Source organism: Portunus trituberculatus, chromosome 4 (assembly GCF_017591435.1).
Source record: "Portunus trituberculatus isolate SZX2019 chromosome 4, ASM1759143v1, whole genome shotgun sequence".
Taxonomy (NCBI): Eukaryota; Metazoa; Arthropoda; class Malacostraca; order Decapoda; family Portunidae; genus Portunus; species Portunus trituberculatus.
This window is the reverse complement of record NC_059258.1, coordinates 5,746,901-5,767,881: the sequence shown is the minus strand read 5'-3', so window position 1 is coordinate 5,767,881 and position 20,981 is coordinate 5,746,901. Positions and strand designations below refer to the sequence as shown.

Genomic DNA, 20,981 nt, shown 5'->3' with positions numbered 1-20,981 from the left:
GTACGTCCCAGAATTTTTTTTCACAGAATATTATAGTTATACCTGAAATTATTGGTTTTCTTTTGTTACTCGTAAAATTCGATTTACAATAATTACCAGGGAAATTTGTATGTAGATATGAGTTCATACTTGGAAATATAGGCATTTGATTAAAATTCACAACTAAAGTAATAATAATAATAATAATGAATAGATAAATAAATAAATAAATAAATCCTTACTTGTCTATGAAATATAAATACATGGATAGAATAGTTATGAAATACAAAACAATCAACCTGAGAAAACCTGGTGTTATTATACTGTAAGAAAAAAATGTATAATTTCAAAATATCGATATGAAACAAATTAACAAACTCAAACTTAAACTAAACAAAATACAAATATAAATACAAACAAACACTTTAAAAATACACAAATGAAAAAACTATCTAAAAAAATTACTTAAACATCAAAATAAAGATAATCCACCTTAAATAGAACCATCACACCGGCTGAGGCAGTGACAACAAGGCGGCGTGTGGCAGCTGAGCGAGTGACTGCCCGTCCCTCTCCCTCTCTCTCAGTAACCTGCAAGACACCAAGGAGGAGGTCATCACTTTATCTCGTCCTGCCCATGAGTAAGTAGTGATTGAAGTGAGTAAGGGCCAGTATGAGTGCCTGAGTGTGAGCTGAGGAGTACTAGAGAGTGAATAACAAGACGAGTGAGTAATGAATGGAGAAAGTCGATTTATTAGTAATTTTTTCGAAGATTTTGTTGTTCTTTATTTTCACCGGTTTGTGTGTTCGTGTGTGTGTGTGTCGTTCTGTGAGTGGTGTAGGTAGTGAAGTAAGTGTGTAGATGGTGAAATAAATGTATAAATTGGGTTAATAGTAATTTGATCAGTTTGACAGCCGGTGTGTGTGTGTTCGTGTGTGCGTATGTGTGTCAGATGAAAACGCGCCATATATATTATTTTACCATTTTGTTGTTTTATTTAATATTCTGCTGTTTTTAATCACTAGAAGGGGTGAAGGGGGGAGGGAAGGAGGGTAACCAACACACACACACACACACACACACACACATCTCAATATTGTGACCCCAGCAAGGCCACATGACCGTCTTAATTCTATCAGCTGGTCAAGACAGAGCCAGCTGTTCCCTCACCAGCTGTCCATGTCACCTCAGCATGACCACCTGTACCAGCTGTCACTATTTGATGTGGAATTATTGTAGTTTGAACCAATACACCACATTCTCACGGATTAGGTCACACTTCTACCAGCATTTATAACCCCATTCTACCCTATCGGAGCATTTATAACCCCATTTTACCCTATCGGACCATTTATAACCCATTCTACCCTATTGGAGCATTTATAACCCCATTCTACCCTATCGGAGCATTTCTAACCACATTCTACCCTATCGGAGCATTTCTAACCCCATTCTACCCTCTCCGAGCATTACTAACCACATTCTACCCTATCGGAGCATTTCTAACCCCATTCTACCCTCTCCGAGCATTACCATTCTACCCTATCCCATTTCTAACCCCATTCTACCCTCTCCGAGCATTTCTAACCCCATTCTACCCTATCGGAGCATTTCTAACCCTATTTTACCCTATTGGACCATTTATAACCCCATTCTACCCTATTGGAGCATTTATAACCCCATTTTACCCTATCGGAGCATTTTTAACGGCATTTTACCCTATCAGAAATTAATAATAAGGTTAGGTTAGGTTTTCCAGGCAGCCGTCAAGCATAAGGAAATAGATAAGATAAGGTGTATTGGTTCAAACTGTAAACTTACTTTTTTATTTTATTTATTGTATGGGTGGCAGTAATTATAATAGTGATTATAGTAAAGGTCATTGAAGTGTTTGATTGTCATAGTAACACACCTGCTGTCTGTCACCTCAACACTGCAACACACACCTGCTGTCTGTCACCTCAACACTGCAACACACACCTGCTGTCTGTCACCTCAACACTGCAACACACACCTGCTGTCTGTCACCTCAACACTGCAACACACACCTGCTGTCTGTCACCTCAACACTGCAACACACACCTGCTATCTGTCACCTCAACACTGCAACACACACCTGGTCTGTCACCTCAACACTGCAACACACACCTGCTGTCTGTCACCTCAACACTGCAACACACACCTGCTGTCTGTCACCTCAACACTGCAACACACACCTGCTGTCTGTCACCTCAACACTGCAACACACACCTGCTATCTGTCACCTCAACACTGCAATGCACACCTGGTCTGTCACCTCAACACTGCAACACACACCTGCTATCTGTCACCTCAACACTGCAATGCACACCTGGTCTGTCACCTCAACACTGCAACACACACCTGGTCTGTCACCTCAACACTGCAACACACACCTGCTGTCTGTCACCTCAACACTGCAACACACACCTGCTATCTGTCACCAACACTGCAACACACACCTGCTATCTGTCACCAACACTGCAATGCACACCTGGTCTGTCACTGCAACACACACCTGGTCTGTCACCTCTGTCACCTCAACACTGCAACACACACCTGCTATCTGTCACCAACACTGCAATGCACACCTGGTCTGTCACCTCAGCACTGCAACACACACCTGGTCTGTCACCTCAACACTGCAACACACACCTGGTCTGTCACCTCAACACTGCAACACACACCTGGTCTGTCACCTCAACACTGCAACACACACCTGGTCTGTCACCTCAACACTGCAACGCACACCTGGTCTGTCACCTCAACACTGCAACACACACCTGGTCGGTCACCACAACACTGCAACACACACCTGGTCGGTCACCACAACACTGCAACACACACCTGGTCTGTCACCTCAACACTGCAACACACACCTGGTCTGTCACCAACACTGCAACACACACCTGGTCGTTCACCACAACACTGCAACACACACCTGCTATCTGTCACCTCAACACTGCAACACACACCTGGTCTCTCACTTCAACACTATAACACACATCCGCTGTCAATCAATCAGTCAATCATGGAGGGGCATATGCTGGGGGAGAGGGTCGCCTTGCCTACTCTATAGTGCTACTCCAGGTTGTTATGCCTCACTAGTCTCCATTTAGGCTTCCTTCCCGTGCCAAGTAACTCCCACAAGAGGCATCGACTTGCCACAGCCATGAGTTTTGTGGATGTCCCCTTAGCCTCCTCCATGCTGAGTTATCACTTTCAGCCCCTTTAGCCCATAAATTCCCATGAAAAGCCCACATGGTATAAATAAAAAAAAGAGACAACCCGATATGCAGTATTAGCTTCTGATCCTGCTGTCTATCACCTCACACTAATGGAATCTAAGCCTAATTAAATTTAATCTAATCCCAATGAAATGAAACCTAACCTAATGCAACTCCAGTCAAATTAAACCTTATATAACATCAATGGAACAAAACTTAACTAATCTATACAGACAACCCTAATGAAACCAAACCAAACATAACATAACCTAACCTAACCTAACTAAACCTAATCCTTAACCAAACCTCTTGTTACAGTGTTGGTGCTGCGTTCCCTGGTGGTGTTGGCGGCGGTGGTGGTGGGGGTCCTGGGGGAGGGTTCGGAGGGTGAGGAGAGGGCGAGGCTGCTGGCTGCTAAACGTGTCCACAACTTGTACCTGGTGGAGGGCCGGGACATTGTGGTCCAGTACTCGGTCCATAATGTTGGCCAGGCAGCAGCGGTGAATGTCCAGCTCACCGACTCAGGCTTCAGGTGAGAGAGAGAGAGAGAGAGAGAGAGAGAGAGAGAGAGTTATGATTGTGAGATTATGAAAGAGAGGAGAGAATTTATGATTGAGAGAGAGAATATTTTTAGTCTTACAGTATTTTCATCTTCCTTCCATAAAGTAACAGAGAGAGAGAGAGAGAGAGAAACTTACAGAACACACATTATTTCTTCTATTAAAGAGAGAAAGCAAAAACTAAACAGATAATGTATGTGTCCCTATCTTAGTAACCCATCCCTTTCCTCCCCCTCCCTCCCCCCCCAACACAGCACTGAGAACTAACACACCTAGATAAAGTAATGAAGGAAAAAATTATATGCCTCCCTCTACCAGTAACACAGCATCCTTTCCCTTCCCCATCATGCAACACAGCGCTAAAGACTTGATATACATGGAGTACTAACACAGCATCTTTTTCTCCCTTCCCCATGCAATACAGCACTAAAGACTTGATATACATGGACTACTAACACAGCATCCTTCCACAGCACGGAGGACTTTGAGATAGGCGGGGGACAGCTGCAGGTCAAGTTTGACAGGATCGCCCCCAATGCCAATGTGTCGCATACAGTGGTGGTGCGGCCTAAGAAATATGGGTACTTCAACTTCACTGCCGCTGAAGTGTCCTACCAACCCTCTGAGGAGTCTGTTGAGGTGTGTGTGTGTGTGTGTGCAATGATAGTAATGATATGTGTGTGTGTTTAATGATAATGTGTGTTTTTGTTTAATAATGATAAATGTGTGTTTATGCAATAATAATAATAATAATAATAATAGTCTGCATATGTGTGATAATGATAATAAGTGTGTGTGTGTATGTTCGTGTGTGTTCGTGTGTCACCTGTTTATATTATACTTGTACCTTTGATTATTTCTCTATATATACAGCAATTCGTTTGGGGGAGAATATATAATTAGTTTGAGAGAGAGAGAGAAAGAGAGAGAGAAAAGCAACACTCACCACACACAGTTCTTCATGGTGTTGTTGTTTGTTGCAGATCCAGATTGGCTACACCTCTGAGCCTGGTGAGGGAGGGATCATCGCCTTCAGGGACTATGACAGGAAGTTCTCCCCACATGTGGTGAGTGTCTGCTTCCTCTGCCAGCTGTGGCGGACTCCTGCTTTCCATTGTCTTGTGGCAACTTGGTGTGTCTTGGCCCTGTGGAGGAAATGAGAGGCTTTGTGTGGAGTGTTGACTGAGTGTAGTGTACTTTGGTGGAGTCTTACGGTGTAGAGGTGGAATTAACACATTGAATGAAAGCTTAGCATCACGGGGGGGGGGGGGAAGGAGGTTGACAGCATGGTCTGCCCTGGATAACACTTGGACCTCACAGTTGTCAGTTTTATGTTAGTAGGCTTGTACTTGCTATCTATGATTGTCTAGGCTCATATTCCTAGTACACAGGCCTAGATACATCTTTATTCAGTAAAAGAAGAGCTGATTTGATTAATGTGCATTATAACATTATTACTTGTATTACTTCTGGGAAACTTGAAGGTCACAGGACTACAGAAACACTGGTTACACCGCTGCTTAGCAGTTAGTGTGGCAAATTAGTGTGATGTGACTCAGCTCATGCTGTCCTGTGAAGGAACATCCGAGCTTTGTATGGACTGTTGACAAAGTTTAGTTGTTATTCTATACCTTTAAGGTATAGAAGTGGATGTTTGACCTCACAAGTGAAGTGAATAATGCTACACATGAACACTGACAACTAACACACCCAATCGTTTCAGTTTGACTGGCTGATCTTCGCGCTGCTGATGATCCCGGCTCAGCTCGTGCCCTTCATGATGTGGTACAACATCAAGTCCAAGTATACCGCTGTGCAGAGGCCCAAGAAGGGGAAGACTGAGTGAGCTGGCCGCCATGTCTGTGTCCGTGTGTGTGTGTGTGTGTGTGTGAGGGAGGGGAGTGAATGCATTGTTATGTCAAGGGTGCCTCTCGGTGCAGTTAGCTTGACCCTCACAGTTAAAGAAAAGATGTTTATATTTATTCCTGTATCCATTGTTGTTTTTATTTACTTTATATTTTTTATTTATTTTTCCTTGGGGTTTTCACTCATCAAAAGTGAATTAATGCATCAATTTGATCTGTATAATTTTTTGCTTTCCCTCTTCACAATCAGACCATTATTTCATGTTCATTTTTTCTCTTTCCTGATTCAGTTCTGTTATCAGTCAAAGAAACAATGCCTGTTAAGTTTTCCACTTTATAAAGTCATTTGGTTATTAAGGGTTTCATTTGGTTATTAAGGGTTGTATAATACTTCTTGTCCCTTACATGTTTCCTAGTACATGTGTGTGTGTTTGTGTGTGTGCGTGTTTGTGACGGTGCTGTGAGGTGAAAGTGTTGTCATTTGGGATATGTTTTGTAGGAAAATAAATAATTGTACTTACCTGGTTTATTCTTCACCACTGTGTCTGGCGGGACATTGAGACATCGACCGTACACTGATTAGGCACAGAGTCTATAGGAGGTTAGTGTGTGTGTATGACAAGAAAACATGAAAGATTTCTTTCAACATACGAAAATAATAAAAGATGTAATAAATCAATACATGTTTGCCAAACGTTATTGAAATGCTTGCTATAATAAATAAAAACAAACTGACCAAAAATGAAAACAATAGAAGATGTAAAATTAATGTCCATGAAATGCTTGTCACAATAAAAAAAAAAAAAGATTAAACCCTCAAAAAAATAAATACTTTCCTACAGGGTAAAGATATACATTAAATAAATGACTAGATGGAAACAATAAATAAACATGAACATCAAACCCCAAAAGGCAACAAAAAGTGTCCCCGATAAGATAAAAATCGTGCATTCAATATGACCAAATGAAACACAACATACAAATAATGATGTGCAGGAACAAGGAAAGATGAGGTTTGCCACATTGGAGGTACACCAGCTGCCAAACTTAAAATCAAACAAAAGATGTATATTGTAAGAGGAAAGCACATTACCAACATTAAAATCAACCATTTATTTACTTCTCCTTCCACAGTCAATACCTTAACCTACAAAAACTTCCCTTAAGCTACACTCAACGCTGGACACCCCCTCTCCCCTTGCCTCCCTGCACACTAAACAACAATGGCAGTGTGGGGTGTGTTAATGATATGACGGATGACTCACAGGATTAATATTATAGTCAGTGTTGTCTGCAGTCTCCACCCTCAGCTGCTGACATTCAGTTTGCAAGAATAGAGATTAAAGAATGCCAAATTAATTCAAGAGAACTTTTCCAATTATGCCTCACCTGTTGAAATCCAAAGGTGTGGAAAAGTTTGCAAGGACAGAAAGATAGAGAATGAAACTGAAGAATACCAAGTTAATTCAATCCCTTCAGTACCACACTGCATTTTCATATTCATTCTGGTTACTATTTGGCAATTCTATGCAGCTTCAGAAACTTGTGCAAGGGGTCAAAATAGTAAAGACTCTAGCTATTAATCTTTTGACCTCCATGACCCTTCCAAATGCAAGTAAAATCATATAATCATACCCAAAAATCAAGGTAAAAATGTGTCTCAGTACTGAAGGCGGTTAAGAGGAGAGACTGGAGAATATTAAGTTAATTTAAGAGGAAAGAGACTGAAGAATACTTAGTTAATTTAAGAGGACGGAGATAAAGACAAGGAAACTAAAGAATACTAGGTTAATTTGAGAGAAAGAGAGAGAGAGACTCAATAATGTTAAACTAAAAAGACAGAAGAGAGGCAGAGACAAAATAATACAAAGTTGATTCAAGAAGTACAACAAATAAGGATCTATAATGTTGAGGCAGTCATGGAACAAGCCGTCTAGGAAAGGGTTAAACATTGCACTCACGGGAACTCATTTCAAGCACCACAGAGATAACGAAGCAGGTTTTCACTGGTGTGTCTTTCACTAATCTAGACCACACACACACTTCCTCTCTCTCTCTCTCTCTTGGGAAGAAACAAAATCTATCTCCTCTCACTCTCTCTCTCTCTTGCATGAAAAACACACAACCTATCTTCTCTCCCTTTCTCTCTTGCATATAAAACACACGTAACATCTCTCTCTCTCTCTCTCTCTCTCTCTCACATGGCAAGTATACACAGCTCTCTCACTCCTCTCTCTCATGAAAGAAACACAACATAGCTATCAAATTAGCATAGGATTTAATTATATACTGGTCTCTTACAATTCAGCAACAGCGCCACCACCAGGCACTGCTCCTTCACACTGACCCAATACTGATCCCTGCACCCTTTCATCTGGTGCAAGGAGGGGGGAGGAGGGGGATCAATGGGGCATGGGGGCGTGATGGGGTAGGGTGTCTATGGAGCCATGGGGGAGGGGTGGGGTGTCAAAGGTACCAGGTGGATAGTAATGTGTCTGGGAGCCAGGTCAAGGTAACACATCCCAGCCTCTCTCATCTTGAATTTAATTTGGCAAGTGCTGGTATATTGTGGTTTCAAGGCCCCTAAGACTAGACTAGCCAACTCTCTCTCTCTCTCTCTCTCTCTCTCTCTCTCTCTCTCTCTACATTTCTACCTGACACTCTTTTTAATCCTTTAAGTTAATATCACTACCTAATCTCTATGGATCCATATTTCCTCTTTATTTACTTATCTATTTCACTTTATTTAATTTTTTTCCTCTTTCTTCTTTTCTTCCTTCTCCTCCTCCTCCTCCTCCTCCTCTTCTATCTCATCAATTTTTTCCTTAATATCCTTCTTAAATTTCTTTACTTTTTTTTCTTTCCTTCCCCTCCCTCTCTCTCTCTCTCTCAGACATCACCGAGAGAGGCAGGGATGAGCAGACCTTGCTTATGAGACTCAGGATAGGGGCAGGGGCAGGAGCAGAGGGAAAGGAGGAGGCAGGGAGCAGTGGGAGGAGGTTAGGGGCAGGGGGAGGAGCTATGGGACAGGGAGAGGAGCTAAGGGGCAGGAGGAGCTAAGGGGGAAGTAAGAGGAAAGGGGAGAGGGGAGGTGGGGCAAACTGGCACACACTTATCATTCCTCAAGGGGATTGTTGTCAAAATACTTCTTAATTTCAGGTAGGTAGGTGATGAATAGACCTAACAAACAAACTAACTAACTAACTAACTAACTAACTAACTACCTAACTAACTCTCTCTCTCTCTCGGTTAGTCATTCATACATTGTCAGGTTTTATAATTACTATTGTCATCTTAAAAGTATATCTACACGTGCAAACACACACACACACACACACACACACACACACACACACACACACAAACAAACTTAACACGTCCTATCACCTACAAAATACACTAGAAAAATACAAATTTATACAAAGTTGGCATCAATCGCTCAGTGCAGAGGAGAACGCCACAAAATACATATGTATACGCGCGCACACACACACGCACACACACACACACACACACACACACACAGACATCTTGTGTCAGAAAATACACTTAAAAATATACACTAAATACCTTCTTCATTTTGTATTGAATGTGTTTTGGTGTGTATACAAGCTAGTTTATTGTATGTTTGTATATTTTGGCATCTTATCTTTCTTATCTTCAATAGAGTGTTGTGGAAGGTGCTCAGAATTTACAAGGATAATTTTTCTTCATTCTAGTGATAAATTGATAGGCTTTTGTGGAAGTTATTGTTGTTTTGAAGTGTTTTTTGAAGAGTGCATTGAAAGTTGTTATTGTTTTGAAGTGTTTTCTTGAAGAGTGCATTGAAAGTTGTTATTGTTTTGAAGTGTTTTGAAGAGTGCATTGAAAGTTGTTATTGTTTTGAAGTGTTTTCTTGAAGAGTGCATTGAAAGTTGTTATTGTTTTGAAGTGTTTTCTTGAAGAGTGCATTGAAAGTTGTTATTGCTTTGAAGTGTTTTGAAGAGTGCATTGAAAGTTGTTATTGTTTTTAAGTGTTTTCTTGAAGAGTGCATTGAAAGTTGTTATTGTTTTGAAGTGTTTTCTTGAAGAGTGCATTGAAAGTTGTTATTGTTTTGAAGTGTTTTGAAGAGTGCATTGAAAGTTGTTATTGTTTTGAAGTGTTTTGAAGAGTGCATTGAAAGTTGTTATTGTTTTGAAGTGTTTTTAAGAGTGTATTGAAAGTTGTTATTGTTTTGAAGTGAGTTTTTCTTATAGTTTTGAAGTGTTTTTAAGAGTGCATTGAAAGTTGTTATTGTTTTAAGGTGTTTTTGGGGGTTAAGTAAAAATGATAATGGTTCTGATGCATTTTTTATGAATGTATTGAAAGTTTTATTGTATTTTAATAGTTTTGTAAAAGATAATGTTGTTTTGAAGTGTTTTTATGAGTTTAGTGAAAGAGATCATTATTCTGAAGTGTTTTAATGTGTTTAGTGAAAGATATAATTGATTTCAAGTTGTTTTTTTAATGTTTCTTGATGAGTTTGATGTTGCTTTGAAGTGTTTTGAAAGTGTCTGAAATTTTTAGTGTTTGAATATCGCTTCAAAGTTTTTCTTACGAGTTGGTGAGCTGTTATTGTTTTCTGGAGTGTGTTTTGTGAATTTAGTGAGTTTTGTTGTTCTGAAGTGTTTTCATGATTCCATACAGTTCAATAGGTAGAGATTATAATCCCCCATTTTGTTTTTGTGCTTGTACTGAACCTGCTCACAATCATTCTTACTTTACAACGAGAAAAATAAATAAATAAGACCTAGAAAAAAATTAATATAGAAAAACTGAAAAAGAATAAATACAAAATCAATAAAAAAAAATTAATGAGGAAATGCAAAAATTAAGAAAGGAAATTGACAAGAGTAAATTCGAACACAAAAATAAATGTGAAGAAAAAATGGGAAATAAATAAATAAATGTAGAAAATGAAAATAAACAAACACACAAGAAAAGAGAGAGAGAGAGAGAGAGAGAAAGAAAAGAAGAAAAAGATAAACGTAAATTCTAATGAAAAAAAAAAAAAAAAACTACAAAAAAGAATTAAACAAACAAATAAATAAAATAAATAACGAAAAAAAAAAAAAAAAAAAAGCATAAAATCTAACACAAAACACGTCTCTCTCTCTCTCTCTCTCTCACACACACACACACACACACACAACGTACAAAATTATAGTCTCGTGAGTGCGGCGGCGGCGGCGGCGGGGGGGTGGTAAGGCTACACCAGTAAGGATGGCGTGGGTTTCTTTCCCGGCCAGGCTTCCTTGGCATATTTCTTCTTCTTGGGCTCGTCTGGGTCCACCGACACCTGGATGTGGGACGGCTTCTCTGGGGCCACAGGCTCTGGTGGGGCCAGCTCAACCTGCAGGGAGAGGGAGAGGGAAAGTGAGAGGAAGAAAGGAGAAGGCATGGATAATATGAATAGGTATTTTTCCACCTTTATTTATCTATTGGGAGAGGAAGTGTAAGAGTAAGAGGGAGAGAGAGAGAGAGAGAGAGAGAGAGAGAGAGAGAGAGAGAGAGAGAGAGAGAGAGAGAGAGAGAGAGAGAAGGGAAGGAATAAAGACAAGAATAAATTAAGATCAAACAAACACATATACTAAAAAACAAAGGCAAAAACAAACAAACAAACAAACATAAGCACAATACAGTCACCATATTCCTTAGCAAAAATAAATAAATAAAATAATAATAATAATAATAATAATAATAATAATAAGTAGAAATGAAGTAACAAATAAGATAAACTAAAATGTTTTGCATGGTAAGTATTAACCACTGTGCGTGGCAATTATCAGGTGGTACATTGAATAGGTACACAACACAGCACACACAAGGCGACAGTACTGCACCTGTGTATACTGAAATTCTATGAGAAACAGAATGTAAATAACCACAGAGAAAGTGAAAAAAAGCGACAAAGAGAGAAAGACCAATAAGACAAACACTTCAACAAACAAAGGCAAAATAATCTCCTTCAATATAAAATAAGAAACAAAATAACCACACAACAAGTAAAAAAAAGGTGACAAAGATAAGTATACACACACACACACACACACAGCTTACCTCTGGGGCAGGGTTTGGAAGAGGCATGCCCAGTTTGGATGAGAGGAGAGAGGAGAACATGGAGTGGTGTGAGCCTCCGTGGCCGTGCTGCTCCGGGGGAAGGTCACCGTACAGCCCATCACTGCGCGGGAATGGCATCTGGTTCTTCACTGAGCCGTCCGCGTCCCTCGCCACACTGTTGGACACCAAGCCGCTGATGTCCAAACGCCGCTTCTGTAATGCGATTGGTTCAAGTCACAACACTGCCTTGATTCGCAAACTTTATTCGTTCATGAGCATGTTCAACAACCAAAACTATTGTGGTTCTAGGATCAATGGTAAAACAAGCTAAGTTCACAAACTATATTCATTCATGAGTGTTCAAAATCCAATATGTTCAGAAGCCAAAGCAATCTGCCTCACCTACCCCACGCCACGCTGAGAGGACCAACAACCTTTCTAACCTTACATTACTTCCCCCAACACCTTTTTAACTCCACATGTTCTCAGCCAGCCTCACTCACACCTCACCACAAACACAGAATGAAGCAGTACCTTTGTAATTTAAGTGCCTCCTAAACAGCCTCACTAACCCACACCACACCACACTGAACAAAAATCCAATACATACTGTCTTTTTAAACACCACTATAGCTAACCTAACTAACACCATACCACACTAAAGAACACACGTTTTTTTTTAACTATACAATTCTTTCGACAGTCCCACTCACACCACACAAAAGCAGTTTCTTCCTAATTTAACACTATCTCCTTGCCAGCCCCATCTACCTCACACCACACCAAAGAATGACCAACACCTTTCTAATTTCATATACTATTAGCCAGCATTACTCAAACCACACCAGAGAAGAACCCACAACCTCTTTTAACCACATACCTCCTTGAACAGCCTTACTTACACTACAACACACCAGAAAAGAACACAGCACCTCTTTAAACATTACTTTATCTGAAAATCCCAGCATCTTTTCAAATTTGTACCTCTTCAACTAGCCTTCCCTACATTACACCATAGAACCTCTTTAACAAAATCCACTCACTCAAACCAAATAACAAGAAAAATCGAACACCTTTTCAATGACTTCAAAACAAAAGCTGCTCAAAAACCAAAACTATTTCCAACACATGAAACACTTCAAAACACTTCATCACACTTGTAAAAAATAACATACATTTATTTCTCACAATATTTCCCTGTAAGAATCACAGCAAAATGTATCAATATGAACCCAGTACATAACTGTTTGAAGCTCCTCCTAGCCAGCCCCTCCCACACCATCACACCATCACACCACACAAGAACCCAGTACAATACCATGTTCTAAACTTAAACCTTCGCCAACCTCACACCACACCAAAAAATTTAAATAACCCAACCAATCCCAGTCACCCAAACCATAGCACAGTACTCAATACCTTTTTCAATCTCCCAAGTTCCCATCACTCCTCACCCAAAACAGAGAAAGACCCAGCCAGTTCCCAGCCACCCACATACCTTGGAGGGCACCACAGTCGTCTGTACAAGGTTCCTGAAGCGTCCTACACTGGGGTCGACGTCCTCTGGGTTGATGACATCCTCCTCATCCTTGAAGCTTACGTTAAATTTGTGTCGTTTGAGCCCTCGCTGTTTGGGGTCGTCCTCGCCAATCCCCAACATGGAGATGCGACGATTGTGGGCTGTGTTGAATTCTGTTAGGTTCTGTGAGAGAGGTTTGGTTAGGTTATGGGTGGTAGTGGTGGTGCTGGTGGTGGTTACAGTGTGGGTGTGTGAGGGTTGGTAATAAGATGTAATAGTGAATGTTGTTTGGTTCTATAAAGGTTCCAATGTGAGTGTGTGTTTGATGAAATGAAAGAAATGAGGAACTGGTTACAGGAAATGAGACAAAACTCAAGAAAACATACAAAAAATGAAGAAAGAAAATCATATATAAGAAATAACAGACAAATACAACTCATGACACAAACAAATTAAAATAAACCTCAGAAAAATGATAAACTGAAAAAAATCAAATAAATCAATCAATCAACAAAATAGACACCACAAAACAAATAAAAACCAAAAGAAAGAACAAAATATAAAAAAAGAAAACACAAATAAAAATAAAAAAATAGATACAAAAATATAAAAAAAGAAAGAAAAAAAAGAAAAAATTAAACAAAACAAAACTAGACCAAATGTGTAAGAGATAGAGGACTGAAGACATGATAACCTACATAACACCTCAAAAGAAGAAGAAGAAACGAAGAAGAAGAAGAAGAAGAAACGAAGAAGAAGAAGAAGAAGAAGAAGAAGAAGAAGAAGAAGAAGAAGAAAGAAGAAGAAGAAGAAGAAGAAGAAGAAGAAACGAAGAAGAAGAAGAAGAAGAAGAAGAAGAAGAAGAAGAAGAAGAAGAAGAAGAAGAAGAAGAAGAAGAAGAAGAAGAAGAAGAAGAAGAAGAAGAAGAAGAAGAAGAAGAAGAAGAAGAAGAAGAAGAAGAAGAAGAAGAAGAAGAAGAAGAAGAAGAAGAAGAAGAAGAAGAAGAAGAAGAAGAAGAAGAAGAAGAAGAAGAAGAAGAAGAAGAAGAAGAAGAAGAAGAAGAAGAAGAAGAAGAAGAAGAAGAAGAAGAAGAAGAAGAAGAAGAAGAAGAAGAAGAAGAAGAAGAAGAAGAAGAAGAAGAAGAAGAAGAAGAAGAAGAAGAAGAAGAAGAAGAAGAAGAAGAAGAAGAAGAAGAAGAAGAAGAAGAAGAAAAAGAAGAAGAAAAAGAAGAAGAAGAAGAAGAAGAAGAAGAAAAAAAAGAAGAAGAGGTCATCATTTATTGAAAGAACAGGATGTAATATGTTGTCACCTTAAGTGTGTCCTTGAGTGCGTTGCTTAAGAAAACCTTGTAGTAAATTATTGTATGTTGTGACGAGAATGAACTGCATTTTTACCATGATTTTTGAGTGCAACTAGACAATCTTTAGTACCATTACCAAACCACTTACATCCAGCTCAGTCTCCGTTTCCGGCAGACCAAGGAGGCCGCCATCACTATCCTCCGTCATCCTCTCCAGCTCCTCCATGACTGGCTTGGGGGCGGTCTGGGGGCGCTCCCGCAGTGTGTACATGCGAGTGGATGCGCCAAAGTGGAAGGTGGAGTTGACGGGAAGCTGCGTTGGTTTGAGGCTCTCCAGGCGAATGTTGCCGATGAAAGTGCCATGTGCTGTGGGGGTGTTAGGTTAAGTAAAGTTAAAGATAAATGAATGAAAAAAAAAAGTAACACCAAAACAACTTCCCACAGATCTCAGTAACCTAAACATTCCTGGTAGAAAAGAGGGAAACAGCAAGGCAGACTAAGACTAGATTGGGAGGCAGTGGTGGAGTGGATCAGGTGGTGAGCGTGGGATCAGGCAGACGTCCACGCATAGGTTCAAATCCCACCAAATACGGCCTTGAAACTTTGCCATTTATTGAGTGGGTTAAAGTTACCTACATGTCACCAAGATACCCAAGTTCTAGGTGGTTACACCAAAGATGCAGGAAGTTCACATAAGCTTTAAGGAAGACAGGTACAATACTTAGAGAGAGAGAGAGAGAGAGAGAGAGAGAGAGAGAGAGAGAGAGAGAGAGAGAGAGAGAGAGAGAGAGAGAGAGAGAGAGAGAGAGAGAGAGAGAGAGAGAGAGAGAGAGAGAGAGCATAACAGAGGTATATAATGAATAACACACACAAACAAGAGATGAATAATGAATAACACAGGTGGACAAGAGGTCAATAACAGGAGGAATATTGGTAAAGATTTGGGATGATAGCCAAGTAAAAGATATGTTGTATGGCCTGGCCAAACTCTATCAACTATGTCTATCGACTTGTACCTTTCCTTCCTGCTGGAAGTTTGCCTACGTTCAGTCTGTTCCTAAAAAGGGTGACCGTTCTAACCCCTCAAACTACCGTCCTATAGCTTTAATTTCTTGCTTGTCTAAAGTTTTTGAATCTATCCTGAATAGGAAGATTCTCAAACATCTGTCACTTCACAATCTTCTGTCTGATCGCCAGTATGACTTCCGTCAAGGTCGCTCTACTGGTGATCTTCTGGCTTTCCTTACTGAGTCTTGGTCATCCTCTTTTAGAGATTTCGGTGAAACTTTTGCTGTTGCGTTAGACATATCAAAAGCTTTTGATAGAGTCTGGCATAAAGCTTTGATTTCAAAACTGCCCTCCTACGGCTTCTATCCTTCTCTCTGCAACTTTATCTCAAGTTTCCTTTCCGACCGCTCTATTGCTGCTGTGGTAGACGGCTACTGTTCTTCTCCTAAACCTATTAATAGTGGTGTTCCTCAGGGTTCTGTCCTGTCACCCACTCTCTTTCTATTATTCATTAATGACCTTCTTAACCAAACTTCTTGCCCTATCCACTCCTACGCTGATGATACCACCTACATCTTTCCACGTTCTTTCAGAGACGTCCAACCCTTCAGGAAGTCAACAGATCACGCAGGGACGCCACGGAACGCCTGACTTCCGATCTTTCTAAGATTTCCGATTGGGGCAGAGAAAATCTAGTAGTTTTCAATGCCTCAAAACTCAATTCCTCCATCTATCAACTCGACACAACCTTCCAGACAACTATCCCCTCTTCTTCAATGACACTCAACTGTCTCCCTCTTCCACAATGAATATCCTCGGTCTGTCCTTTACTCATAATCTTAACTGGAAACTTCACATCTCATCTCTTGCTAAAACAGCTTCTATGAAGTTAGGCGTTCTGAGGCGTCTCTGCCAGTTTTTCTCGCTCCTCCAACTGCTTACTCTGTATAAGGGCCTTATCCGTCCCTGTATGGAGTACTCTTCACATGTTTGGGGGGGTTCCAGTCACACAGTTTTACTAGATAGGGTGGAATCAAAAGCCTTTTGTCTCATCAACTCCCTCTTCTGAGTAACTGTCTCTTTCTATCTTTTGTCGCTATTTTCGTGCTAACTGTGCTACTGATCTTGCTAACTGCATGCCTCTCCTCCTTCTGCAGCCTCGCTGCACAAGGCTTTCTTCTTCCTCTCTTCCCTATTCTGTCCAACTCTGTAGCACAAGAGTTAACCAGTACTCTCAATCATTCATCCCTTTCACTGGTAAACTCTGGAACTCCCTCCCTACATCTGTATTTCCGACTTCCTACGACTTGTCTTCTTTTAAGAGGGAGGTATCAAGGCATTTGCTCCCTAATTTTGGCTGATGCTTTACACAACAAAACAGTCTGGGAAGGAACAGGGACAAAGATATCAGGCTAGACAGGGACAAGGACACAGGGAAGGCAGGCTGGAAAGAGACTCACTGATTGAGAAGAGAAGAGAGGGGAGGAGAAATGGGTGCAGGTAAGTCAGTGAAGGTAAGCTGGAGTGCTCTGGCTAAGGGGGCACAATATTAGACTCACTGCTGCCGAGGTCCACCAGGAAGGCCATGTTGAGGTGCTTGTGGTAGACCAGGGAGGAGTGGACGCGGGAACAAGAGGCGTGGTCGATGCAGAAGTCATTGAGTTGTGGGTTGCGGCCGAACAGATAACACTTCTTCTCGTCGATCATTAGTTTCTGCGGAGATTAAGATTAAAAATAAGACGGTAACTGTTATAGTGAAGTGTTAGGAGTTAGGGGACCTACATCTTGTCTATTATTGAGCAGTGCAGTCATAAAACAGTCATAAAAATAAGACTTCTCGTTAATAATTAGTTTCTGCTGAGGTAAAAATCGACAGTAAGACAGTGCAGGAGTAATATTGTGGTCTTATAGAGAAGTGTTAGGGATTACATTATTAAACACTGCAGTCATAAAACAATCATAAAAATCACACTTCTTTGCATTCATCATTAGCTTCTGCAGAGATTAAAACTTAAAATAAGATGGAAGTAATATTGTGGCTTTATAGTGTCATTGGATACAGATAGCAGTAACTGTAGTTCTATAGTGAAGTGTTGTGAGTTACAGTTTGTCTGTTAATAGTTTCTGTAGACATTAAGAGTTTCAGAAGATGGGAGTAATAATGTTATGGGCTAAAGTTTGTTTTATTAAGTATTGCAACCCAAAAAAATAAAGAAATTGGGAGTGAAATATTGGTGAGTCTTAAATTAAAATAATGTCAATATTCTAGTCTTGTGGTGGAAAAAAAAAAAAAAAAAAAATTATATATATATATATATATATATATATATATATATATATATATATATATATATATATATATATTATATATATATACAGAGTTGTCAGCCCCCCTCAAAAAAAAAAATAAATAAATAAATAAAAAAAAAAAAAATCAGACTAAGCAGTTTTTATTTTCTTAATTTTCACGTTTTTATTTATGGTGAAGAAATTAAGAAGCATTACCAATCATGTGCACCATGAACCAAGTAATTACCAAGACTTTTGATTACAGAGACAGCAAGGAAATGATTGTCCAAGTGTCGGGACAGTGGACCGCCACACTGTTACACCACTGCATGACTGGACCACTCACCTGTATTAGCTTGTCCCCCTTGGCCACATCCAGGTGCAGGCCCACCGGAGGCTTGCCGGCCCTGGAGACACAAATAAGACACATTTCAACACTACATAACACCAGCGGCATTGTTAACATTTTTGCTGCCCCGGCCAGCCCACGGCCTTCATGTTTGCCACCATTCCCAGAAGCAATGCAATATTACAAGGCACATAAACACCTCAAATCTTATATGTATAGTAAATAAAGACACATCTAGGCCTGCATGTATCAGCACTATGGACTTAGGCCTAATTACCAGTAGCACACACAGACCTACTGACGTACAACTGAGAGGGCCAAAAGTGTCGCCCCAATAAGTGCTGCCCATGGCGGAGGTAAAAAACTCAAATAAACAATACAGAACTCCGATCAATGATGAATAACACAAGTAAAACAAAACAAACAATTAACGACAGGTAAACAAGACGTAAATAATTAGCAACACAGGTAAATAATTCAAATAACAATCAGAGGTAAATAAAATGTATAACTCATGGATAATGTCAATAAATGGGTAAGTGAACAGAACTTAATCCTGCGTTACACACCACTGTAAATATCAAAACAAACTGATCTTACAGCTAAATACATGGTGATACATTAAGTGTTCAGGTGCACAGGTGCCTCTCATGGACGTGCATTTATAATCAGGCATCTTTAAGTGTACCAGTTCGTAAGTATGAGTATAAATAGCAGTGAAAATGGAGGTAAATATAAGACGTTTGGGGTACTTCAGAAAAATGCATGTCTTATAACGCCATGTTCTCCCCTACAAACAGGCCATTCTCACCACTCTACCTCCTTACCTACACCTCTATCTACCTCTCACACGGCACACCGATCTAAAATGGCTGGGATTCCATACAAAGCTGCAAAAAGGAAGTTAGTGTGGTTATATTTACCACTTGGGGATTTCGTAGTGATTCGCCATCTTTGTTGACAGAGACCTCCGGGCCAAAGGTGTTTTTTCTTACTATTTTCTGATAAATGGCAAGTTTAGTTTTAGGTGTATTATAATGTGTGCCTTATTTTTATTTATATTATTTTTAGCATATTTTCTTTGGTTGTGTGATTTTTTATTTACTCTAGAGATGTCAGGGTAAAAATATTGGGTCTTATGTTTGGAGGTCGTCACTAATTTCTAACCAAATTTTCATCATTAGTACAGTTTTTGGGTCTTTTATGTTTGGAGGTCGCCACTACCAAAATATTTATAAAATGTATTATTATCTATGTAGATCTTTTTGGTGCAATTAATTTATTCCTCATTATTACTTATAATTTGGTCTATGTTTATTATTGCTTTTTGTAATACGTAGATCATGATACGACTACATGTGGTAATAAACTCAATCTAATCACGTTTATGAATTATGATTGATTGATTGATACTTTTATTGTTGCATTAATAATGAAATACAACAGAGGAGGATGGACCTTACCAGCCCCTACCCACCCCGGGCAAAGACTTTAGGCTAAAGTATTAAAATTATATAAATCGACAGTATACATAACAAGACTACAAGTACTTAAATAAATAGATACAGATATTGCACACAAACATCTTACACTCTGGGGGCAAACTGAGAATGTTCTTTAAGTATATCCTTGAGAGTGGCTGAGTCTAGGAGATGGTTAATGAGACTATACAAGTCATGTTGACCTTGTGGCCCATATTTAGCAATGAGAGGATATTCTATGATATAATGACGGAGAATATGTCCCCTTTGTGCAGCACACAGAACACAACACACATCAGGAGAAGCACTGACTTCCCAAAAGTATTTGTAGCCTAATCTGAGCCTCATTGCCACCCTGTCGTGTGATGCAGTGTGTCTCCCGTAGGTGTAAGCACAGCTCTGGGAGACACGTGCATAATGAAGACTAGCGTCACTGCCTCTGTGACAACAAGCTCCAACCGATCACTAATGCTGCTATGTATAAAGTCCTTAATGCTACTCTTAACATAGCCCAGAGTGTACTCAGTGCCACGGTCCACTGTGTCACTGTGTCGTCTTGTAGGGCACATTGAGCAAGGCGGTCTGCTTTTTCATTTAGCGGGACACCCACATGAGAGGTTATCCAGGTGAAATGGACCGTGGCACCAGTACCTTCTAGGGCGTGATTGAAATTAAGACACTAGATCACAGTCCATGGGGGAGGTAGACTGAAGAGCATACAAAGCAGCCTGACTGTCAATAAAGAAATAAACATTCTAATGTAGAGGCGCCACAATATGGGGTGCCTTCAGAACAGCATACAGTTCTGCTCTAGTGGAAGACATGCGTGCAAGGAGCCGCCTGGAAACCTCAGTGTCAGTGTAGTGACTGGCAGAGATGTAGTCACGGATGAACAGCCCACATCCAGACCTGCTGCCGTTGACTGACCCATCACAATAAACATGAATAGCCTGCACGTGGGGGTACTAGCAGAGTGACATGATCTCTGCACTATTAACTGGAGAAGCACTCTTGAAAACCTCGCTAGTCATCTCTGTAGCCTTGGAAAACAGTGACGGTGAGAGAATAAAGAATTTTTTATGTGTTTTTAAGGTTGTGGTGACAGACTAACATTATTTCTGCACTATTAACTGAAGAAATATACACTTGAAAACCTCGCCAGTAATCTCTTAAAAACAGTTGTGGTGAGAGAATGAAGCGTTTTTAAGGGTGTTTTTACTGTTCTAGAGGCAGTGACAAAATTCTGCACTATTAACTGGAGAAACACTCTTGAAAACTCCGCCAGTCATCTCTGTGGCCTTGGAAA

At 40.0% G+C, this 20,981-nt stretch overlaps 2 protein-coding genes across 2 annotated transcripts; one reads left to right on the top strand and one right to left on the bottom strand.

Moving 5' to 3' along the window:
- The first annotated feature begins 490 nt into the window (after positions 1-490).
- LOC123511369 (translocon-associated protein subunit beta-like) lies at positions 491-6,170 on the top strand. The gene is made up of 5 exons (XM_045267192.1): positions 491-620; positions 3,544-3,757; positions 4,259-4,424; positions 4,769-4,852; positions 5,509-6,170. The coding sequence occupies exons 1-5, from the start codon at positions 617-619 to the stop codon at positions 5,629-5,631; spliced, it is 591 nt and encodes a 196-aa protein (XP_045123127.1). The 5' UTR covers positions 491-616; the 3' UTR covers positions 5,632-6,170.
- Positions 4,735-19,185, bottom strand: LOC123511362 (nuclear inhibitor of protein phosphatase 1-like). The gene is made up of 8 exons (XM_045267180.1): positions 19,118-19,185; positions 18,192-18,252; positions 17,116-17,269; positions 14,697-14,914; positions 13,228-13,431; positions 11,730-11,942; positions 10,827-11,022; positions 4,735-4,930 (listed from the first exon to the last, which is right to left on the bottom strand). The coding sequence occupies exons 1-7, from the start codon at positions 19,144-19,146 to the stop codon at positions 10,879-10,881; spliced, it is 1,023 nt and encodes a 340-aa protein (XP_045123115.1). The 5' UTR covers positions 19,147-19,185; the 3' UTR covers positions 4,735-4,930; positions 10,827-10,878.
- Between the last annotated feature and the right edge of the window lie 1,796 nt (positions 19,186-20,981).

Excerpts from the sequence above, each read along its gene's own strand:
- LOC123511369 (XM_045267192.1), top strand. Across the intron at positions 4,425-4,768 it reads CCTCTGAGGAGTCTGTTGAG|ATCCAGATTGGCTACACCTC; the intron begins GTGTGTGTGTGT and ends TGTTTGTTGCAG. Across the intron at positions 4,853-5,508 it reads GGAAGTTCTCCCCACATGTG|TTTGACTGGCTGATCTTCGC; the intron begins GTGAGTGTCTGC and ends CAATCGTTTCAG.
- LOC123511362 (XM_045267180.1), bottom strand. The coding sequence starts at position 19,146 with ATGGCGAATCACTACGAAATCCCCAAGTG. Across the intron at positions 18,253-19,117 it reads CACTACGAAATCCCCAAGTG|GGCCGGCAAGCCTCCGGTGG; the intron begins GTAAATATAACC and ends TTGTGTCTCCAG. Across the intron at positions 13,432-14,696 it reads AAACGGAGACTGAGCTGGAT|AACCTAACAGAATTCAACAC; the intron begins GTAAGTGGTTTG and ends CCTCTCTCACAG.